The sequence below is a fragment of the Populus euphratica genome, unplaced genomic scaffold (assembly GCF_000495115.2).
Source record: "Populus euphratica unplaced genomic scaffold, PopEup_1.0 scaffold27.1, whole genome shotgun sequence".
NCBI lineage: Eukaryota > Viridiplantae > Streptophyta > Magnoliopsida > Malpighiales > Salicaceae > Populus > Populus euphratica.
In genome coordinates, this window is record NW_011499899.1 from 856,146 (window position 1) to 865,801 (window position 9,656).

At 30.5% G+C, this 9,656-nt stretch overlaps 1 protein-coding gene across 1 annotated transcript; it reads left to right on the forward strand.

Moving 5' to 3' along the window:
* Positions 1-258: 258 nt before the first annotated feature.
* On the forward strand, positions 259-2,104 carry LOC105132528 (transcription repressor MYB5-like). The gene is made up of 2 exons (XM_011036092.1): positions 259-629; positions 1,301-2,104. The coding sequence occupies exons 1-2, from the start codon at positions 328-330 to the stop codon at positions 1,911-1,913; spliced, it is 915 nt and encodes a 304-aa protein (XP_011034394.1). The 5' UTR covers positions 259-327; the 3' UTR covers positions 1,914-2,104.
* The last annotated feature ends 7,552 nt before the right edge of the window (positions 2,105-9,656 follow it).

The following is a 9,656-nucleotide window of genomic DNA, read 5'->3' on the forward strand; positions in this document are numbered from 1 at the left end:
TAATGCAGCCTATCTAAGGTAGGATGTAGTTGGGGTGTTAATACCTTCCCTTTATGTAACAAATTTTCGTACCCGATCTTTAAGACTAATTAAGATTCCTAGTGACCAAAATATTAAATGATAATTTTTATTCTAATCTTTCACTAATAAAAAATAATAATTTTTTATTTTTTAATGTTTTATTAAAAAATAATTTATAATTAATTTTTTAAAAAATAAATAATCACTGCGACTCAGCACATATGTGTAGGACATTTGAACCTTCATTTCTTGCCGTAAAACAAGGACACTGTACTAACTAATTTATCATACGAAGGGAGTCAGAGAATGAGGAATCTATCCTCAAGGAACTCAACAAGGAGCATGAGTACACCCACGCCATGTTGTGGCAAAGTGGGTATAAAGAAGGGGCCGTGGACACCTGAAGAAGATGAGATCTTGGCAAACTACATCAAGAAGGATGGTGAAGGGCGGTGGCGTACTCTGCCAAAGCGGGCGGGGCTTCTTAGGTGTGGTAAGAGCTGCCGCCTCCGATGGATGAACTATCTCAGGCCTTCTGTTAAGAGAGGACCTATTGCCCCAGATGAAGAAGATCTAATTCTGAGGCTTCATAGGTTGCTTGGTAACAGGTATATATTTGTAATTGGATTTTATGGACTTAATTAGGAATGATGATAATTCCTTTTTTCCCCTATCATCAGCTGGGGAATGTTCATGGAGTAATTAGGTTTGGATGCCATTTATTTTTAATTTGTTTGATCGCTTTTTAGGTTTTCACTGTGCTCTACCTCTCCCTCCCTCCCAAAATACCAGCATATATGAGCTTCGAGTTTCAATTAACAAATATTTCAAATTGTTTTCTTCAGAAAAAATAATTCAAATATCAGATCACATATGTAACTTTTAAGTCTTTCCCTCGTAATTGAAGTTTTCATGGTCTCTCCGTGTATCCATGTATCGATGTATGCATGTTCTCTCGCACTTCTTTGCCATAGCTTTTCATCTTAATTTTGGATTCTTGAATCTATCAGATTATCCAAAGCTCTAAAACAAAGTTTTATCATAGTGCATCAACTTGTTAATTTGTCAACATTTTACTACGTTGCACCCTCGATCTTCTCTCTCTCACAATAGAGACCAGAAGTACTTTTTGTTCCGAATTTCAAATTAACTTAGATTTTTTTTATAATAATCGAGATAACTTAGATTAGTTATAACAACTTGGAATTTGAGAATATGAATCTTCATGTTTTTATTTTTATTTTTTGGATTATCGTGTTCTCGTACATTCACTTTTCAGGTGGTCTTTGATAGCTGGGAGGATACCAGGACGCACCGATAATGAGATCAAGAATTACTGGAACACCCATCTCAGCAAGAAGCTCATTAGTCAAGGAATCGATCCAAGGACGCACAAGCCTTTATGCCCTAACCCCAATTCATCAGAAATTGCCAAAATTGCTCCCATCCAAAACTCGAACCTTAATTCTTTTCCACTAGAAGCGAATGGCTGGGTCTATCGAGCTACAGCCACTGGAGAAAATGAGAACTGTACAATGACTAACTTGGATCAGTTTCCAAATCAGCTCATTGATGATGGTGCCAAAAACTGGCCTAATTGTGATGGTTTTAATAAGGGGTTACAAAGTCATCATGAACAAAACAATAAGGAAGATTACATTGGAAATGAGAATGAGGACACGTTCTCTTTGTTTCTGGATTCTCTGATCAATGAAAATGTATTTGCGTATCAACAACAACAGCAGTGTAATATTATTGGACCATCTGGTCAACCTGTGATTTCTTCTTCGCAGGCTTTCCATCATGGAAGTATTTGGGAAGCTGAAGTCACATCTTCAATGGCAGCTTTCGGTGAGAAAGATGGTGCGTTAAATAGTAAAGATCTAGCTTGATCCTGCAGCAGAAGATTACTATATAAAGAAAGATTGGTTTGTTACGACTATAAATATGTGCTAATATGTGTTATATATGTTGTTCTTGTGAGTGTTGTACTTACATGGAATGGTTGTACGTTTAAGTTGATGTATATGTATCACTATGCTGTAAAAATTATTGACTGGATTGTTTTTTGGTTCCTTTGGATCCTATCTCATAGACAACCTAAAGGACCTTATTGTTTTAAGATTAAACTGTTCTATCTCTAGCAAACACCCTCTTAATTAATCCCTTTTTTTTTTTTTTAATGTAAGCTTAGATATGATCCTTGCTTGATCCAATCATTGATAATTAACTTTAAGATAGTACCTAGCTATATATAAACGAAGAGGAGACGATTGCTTGCACTTGATACGATGAACATGATACGTAGTAGAAGTAGATCTCTCTTCATAGAAATGCATGTGCTTATAGTTAACAGTTTCTAAATCACGTGAGAAAACTTTGATTGAACTTCTAAAATCTCTCTAGCTTGTTAACTGTTTGTCAAAATTTAAAAACTGTCAATTTTTTTTTGTCTCTTGCATATTAGAAAAAACAATTTTCAGGCGTAAACGCGCAAGGAATGAAGCTTAATTTTCGATGTTATTGACATACTATAATTCAATTTATTTTAGTTTTTTTGAAATTCATTGTATTTTTCCTGGTTGTTATCTAAATGATTGTTTTATTAATAAAAATTATTATAAAAAAGAAACAAAAAGAAAGAACAATCCCCATATTAACATTTTTGGTCAATTTATCAATGCTTTTCTTCCTACTGGTATGCGTGTGAAGAAATACTCCATGCATGAATATGGGCCATGATGTGTGCAGAGGTTAAACATTGTTACTGTTACACATACGAAAGAACTACACAAAATCGAGGTCCTTGAAGTTTGTACTTAGTACGTGTGCTCATAATATAACTAGGTCAAGCCCAGGCGATCATAAATTAAACAGTACAAATGCTATATGAGCTTATGTAATTATATATTTTATTGAACTTCTGTTGTGGGATCTTAATTATGATCATGATGATCCATAATTATAATTATGATCTTAATTATATGAGCTCATGATGATCTTATATGAGCCCCCACAAATCTTAATTCAAAAAATAAGATTTCTCAATCTGACCTTTCATGGACAAAGATACAGTATATATAGCTTTTTGATGCATGGAAGCAAAAAGCAGAAAGAGACAAAATATGGTTAGGAGTTGAATGTTACTGTGGAGTTTAACACACCACGAGAGGCAGATAAATACTATGCATGTAAGGTTTATACACGTAGTAGGTGGGGTAAGGGGGGGCCATAGCTATATTTTGATGTTGATATATTTGCGTGTTTTATTGCTGTATTAAATTTAACTCCAAAACTTTATATGTAATCCATCCAATTAAGGGCACAAGCTAGCTAGCCAGTACATCTTCCTATCTTCCTCTTCTGTAATTGCTTTAAAAAAACTGATTAGTTGAACGCAACAGGAACCAACCAGTTAAGATTTCTGCTTAACTAGGTTTCTAGAAAAGAAGATCACTCCCTATATAGGTTTATGATGCACAATGACAAGAGTAAAGTAAAAAGAAAGACATGATACAACATAGAAAACATGTCTATGCATGATGCTTCCACGCCAAAGACCAAGCTGGGTCATCCATTGAGAATGGATGAATTGTATAAAATGTTGAGAGAGACATGATGGAACACCCTACAAACTCTACATGACAGCCTGCTAATCTTCTATAGAAATCAGTACAGTGATGATCAATCGACATTTGAGAAAGAAGATAACTCAATTATCATTGTCAAAGCATAAAAATGAAGAACGATATGTCAAGCACAAGTCAATAGAGTAATCATATATATAATTCTGTGCGGAGTACTCACCTAGAGGCATGGAATCTCTCACCTGATCCAGCTAGAAGTACAAGAACATGCATAACAACGGCTCTCAATAACATTTCTCTATCCCACTTAGCAAGCTAGGAGCACAAATCTGTGGTAGGAGAATGAAAATTTGAAAACATTAGATAGGAATTACCCAAGAAATCTGAAGCACAGCCAAATATGAATCTTGGGAAAGAGAAGGTAATTTTGTAGTTGTGTGAGAGAGATTTTTTGAATCACGGTCATGTGTTTTTGGTTTTTCAGTGACCAAATGTTCTAACTGCGAAACAAATGGACCTACCCTTATTTTGGACTTGCATCATTGTATGTTTCAACCGACCCTCTTTTTGACGCTTCTCATTCCCATTAATGAAAAAAAGAAGAAGAAAAGCTAGCTTTTGAAATATTTTTGTTGTAACTCAATTCTAGATTCCCCAAGATTCTTTTATATAAAAATATTTTTTTTTTGAAATATTCAAAAATAAAAAAATAAAATCACAAATGAACAAGCAACTTGAAGATGACAAAAATAGGTTGAAAAAGGATTTAATTGCACATATTGAAAGTTTGGGGACTAAATTGGATCAAATGACAAAGGTTGGAAACTCAATTGCAACAATGAAGAGCCTAATTGAAGAAAACAATGAGGACTTGGGATCAAATTGAAGAAAGCTATTAAAGATTAGGGCAGACTGGCAAACAAATTAAGTTTAAGGACTTAGTTAAATTTTTAAAGGGCCTAATTGATTTAATCAAGGGGTTAATCGATAGAAAAATTAAGTTTGAAAGTTAATTTGATTAAATTTGAAAGAATTAATTAAGTTTAAGGACTTTATTAAATTTTTAATGGGTTTAATTAATTTAATTAAGGACTTAATTGAAGAAAAATTAAGTTTGGAAGATTAATTCAGGTCAAATTACAAGAATTAGAAGTTTTGAGGACCACTTTTGAATTTTAATAAGTTAATTGGTCAATTTGAGGGCTTGATTGTGAAGAAAATAAAGCTTGAAAGCTAATTAAGAGCTTAATTAAATAAATTCAAAACTAGAACCAAGATGCAAATGACACGTGCATTTAGAAACTGAAATTGATTTAGTCAAAGGTCAAGTTAAAACGAATTAAATGGTTGATGGTTGATGGGATTAAACGAATTAAAACATTTGAGAAAAACTTTCTCTATAAGGATCATCCATTCTCATCAAAATTTTATACTCCATTTATCTTGAAGAACTCGTCAATATTTTATCCATAGTCAGCCTCCTTTGCAGTAACTGATTAAAGCTAATTAAGAATCAATCTTCTAATAAATGAATGTAGAGTTTTAGATCTCTAAACAGAGAGTGATTTATTTCTAGTGGTACCTCTAAATAAAGAGTGATATATTCCTAGTGGTAGATCCTTATCAAAATTTTATATGCCATTTATCTTGAAGAACTTGCTTGTATTTTGTCCCTAGTCCACCTCCCCTGCGTTGATTGATTCAAGCTAATTAAGGATCAATTTTCTAATAAATGAATGTAGAGTTCCAGACCTTTAAATCTAGTGTGGTTTATTTCTAGTGGCAGATCTACATATCTTCTACACATTTAAGGTCTTTTGATAGCATATTTACATCCTAATCTTCATAATTAATTCATTAAAGTACTTCACCTAGTCAACTTTTATTGAAAGAAAGAAAAGTTATTTATAAAAGAGTGAATTTTAAGATTGTTTTTTTCTTGATAAGGTTCACTGCATAAAAGACAAAAGAAAACAATATACCATAACTTTCAGAGAAGGTTATATGCGTGTGTGTGTGTGTGAGAGAGAGAGACAAAGAGAAAAAAAAATCTTTCTTAAAAACCTATCTTTGGAAAACCACCATATAAATTATGGGTGATTTTATAACTTCTTGGTTTTGCTTTAGCTTATAAATGAATTGCCTTTCTATAAACGAAGGGGGGATCAAAAGGAAAAATATTCCAAAAAAAGAAAGCAAAAAACACTAAGCAAAAGTAAGAAGAAAATGAGAAAAAAAGAAGAAAAGTAGACAAACAAAGTATGAAAATAGTTGGAAACAAGAAGGAAAAAAAAGCAAGAACATCTAGAAGAGAAAGTTGTTTTTTGGCTAAAAGATATACCATTTACCATTGATAAGATGGTGTAGCTTAATATACACATCTCTTTTTAATTCCTTTTAAATCTTTACTTGAATGCTTAATGTTTATCCACCATAATTAGTTATTGGTTTGATGTATAATATATGTGTTTTGATATGTTTAATCATGTTTTAAAGTAATACATATGTTTTGATGAATGTATGTTTAATGTGGTAGTGGATGCATATCTTGTGGTTTTAAGATACGATGGACTATTAATATAAGGTTAATAGTTTATTTAAATGACAACCAAGTTAATTTTAATGATTAGGTTAGTTATTGAAACTTAGTTTAATTGAAAATATATGTGTTGTTGGTTGCCATAAGTTGAATATCATGTTTGCTTAATTATGATAATGTTGAATAAAAACAAGTGTAAGAATTAATGTAATAGTATACTATGTTGAAGAAATCTATTTTAAAGTTTCATGGTATTTGATTGTCATGTTGCATATTTTGTTTGTTTTCTTGAGGTTTTAATAGTTCAAGGAAGTTATTATGAGTGTGCTTGAGCTACGGTTGCTAAGTTTATGATATTTTTTAGGATTTTAGTCAGTAGATTTAAGATAATGTCTGAGTTTTTTAGATTTGTTGTTTAAAGGTTGCCATTTTGATTTCTTGCAAGCTGAAGTTATTATCTTGTCTTATGTGTTTCAATCAAAGTTTAGGCATATATATATATATATATGAGTGTGCTCTGCTCCTAATTAATTTATTTGAGGTCTAGTTTGGATCAATCAATTCTTAATCCCTTTGAAGACTTGGGTTTACGCTTTAGGTTTTGGGTTCAATTCATGGAATATTTGACATATTATTCCCTTCTGAATGAGTCTCTTAGCATTAATTTTACATGGTCTAGCTCTCTCTGCTCATGATTCAAAGCAAATTGGTCTCTAGCTTTGATTTGATTTCTAGGCTCTTATAATGTTGTTCGTGTTCTTAAGAATGTTAAACCAAAAACCACCATTTAATCTTTGCGAAATCTATTATGATCACGTGTTGTGTTTCTAGGTTTTGGGCTAGGCTGGGATGCTCAGGCTACGTGATTAGGCTGAGCCATTAAGGCTTAATACAACGTTTGACATAGTTAAAATTTGTCAAAAAGAAAAATGGATTTTTAGGTCTTTAAGTCATGTTTGGAAACAAAACTTTAAGGTATTTTTTAAATCGGTGTTTTTCAACTAAACATGTTTGGTAAACACAACCTAAAACTGTTTTGCATAACCTCATTTTATGTTTTTCCAAACATGCCTTAGTTTAGTTTTAATTAATTTTCATATTTTTAGAGGACCATTTTTCAATTAATTTTAGGACTTTAATATTATTTTTACCCTTTTAGATTTAATATTTAAAATTATAAATTTATACCTAAGAAATTTTTCTGGTGTTAAATAAATCAATTCTAAAAAAATATAAAAACAAAAAAAAATCCTTCTTAAAAAATATATTTATATTTTAAATTTCATAACTAAGAATAATAATACTTTTGATATTAAATTTTTTAATTATATTAAAAATAATAGTATTTATAAGATAAATAATTATATTTAAAAATTTAAGACCTAAGAATCTTGGATCTTGAAGTTAGACCCAAGAGAAATTGATCTTGAAGCATTACCCTTTAGCCTTGAGTTCAGATACAGGACCCAAAAGAAATGGTTCTAGGTGCCTGTCTCGAGAAAATTGGATCCTGATACATGATCTATTAGCCTTGGAGACCTACGCCGGATCCAAGAGAATTGAGTTTTGACGCGTTACCCCTTAACCTTTGATCTTGATAGAGGACCCTAGGCTAATAGGTTTTGATACAATACTCAATTGAATTGTAATAATAATAATAAGAATGTTTATAATACAAATAATAATATTTTTAATATAATAACATTAATTATAATAAATATAATAATATTTATAATACAAATAAGAATATTTTTAATTTTAATAGCATTAATTATAATAAAAATAATAACAGTTATAATATAAATAATAATATTTTCAATAACATTAATTATAATAACAGTAATAATATTAATTATAATAAAAATAATAATATTTTTAATACATATAATAATATTTTTAATTACAATAACATGAATTATAATAAAAATAATAATATTTATAATACCCTTGGGGGGCTTTGCAGACCCAGGCGTGGGTCAACAAACCTAGGCAGGCTCAGACGTGTGGGTTTGCAACCAACGGTCAAGTTTGCAAATCCCAGGTACACGGGTCTTTAGACTCGTTAACCTGGTTTTGTTGTCATGCATGCGGATCTGACCCTAGCATCTAAGCCTTGATAACCCAACGCCAGGTGTCTGCATTCTAAGGCTTGCAACCCTACCAAAATCTAAACTGAACATTTTCTCCCTAACCAAAAAGACAACCCCACCCATCTCTGCAGTTTTTGCAACTCTTTATGGCAAGGGTAGTTATGTCATTACACTACTGCAACCCACAATGATTTTAACAAAAAGCAAACCCAAACAGTGCAATTCACAATGAAATCATTCACATCTACAATATCAATCAACAATGCTTTTAGCAAAGAGTAAACCCTAATAATGTAATTTATAGTGAAATCACTCATAATCTACATAATTCACTGATGTAATTTTTGAAGTCTGCAACCTTAATATACTCCACCAAACATTGTAATTTACAGTGAAATCACTCATAATCCATAATAATTCACTCTATAGCAAAATACTGATCCTTTTAAGTTATAATTAATTTTATATGTTGTCTCTTTTTATGCCTTTAGTTTAAAGTAATTTAGCCTTCATCTCCACCTTTGGTTTTTGGTTCTAAGAATTGTTCTTCATGTTCTTAAGATATTAGATAAAAAATCTAGTGTTTGATCTTTATGAAATCTATTTTAATTATGGTCCTTTATTTTAGGTTTTGGGATAGGATAGGAATCCTAGTTCATGTGACCATGCGCTGATTCTTTTTAAAGTATAATGTCGTGTTTGTTTAGGAAAAAAATTACCAACGAAAAAAAAAGTTTTTAGGTCTTTAGGTTGTGTTTAGCTAAAATATCCTTAGGGCAATTCTTAAACCTATATTTTTCATGTTAGAGTGTTTTAAAAATATTTTTTAAGCTAGTGGTTTCTAGCTATGGATGTATTTGATAAATACACTCTAACATGGTTTTTCAGCCTTATTTTTTTTCCTTGTATTTTTCTAAATTCTTCATAATTTAAATTTAATTAATTTTTAGATTTTTAAAAGGTTATTTTATAATTAATTTTGGGCATTTTATACCAATTTTATCCTTTTATATTTAATATTTGGGATTGTAAATTTGTATTTAAACCATTTTTCCAATATTAATAAGCTAGTTTTTTTAATAAAATAAATAAATAAAGATTATTCTTTTAAAAAATATGTTTTAAATTGTATATGACTGAGTTTCTGAAAAAAAAACATGTGTGCATTTTTAATTAAAAAATACAGAAAAAATATAAGAGAAAAAGAGAAAAAAAATTGCATGATTTAGCATTTCTTGAAAATATCAAAAATAATAAATAAAAAATTATAGTTTGCATGCATTATGAACTTAATAAAAAGTTTATTAAGTCCATGGCAAACTTGGCCTAAATTTTAAAAATTTTAAAAAACTAATTTTGCTTATTTTTAATTTACAAACTTACAAGTAAGATGTTGATAAACCCTTTATCTCTTATTTT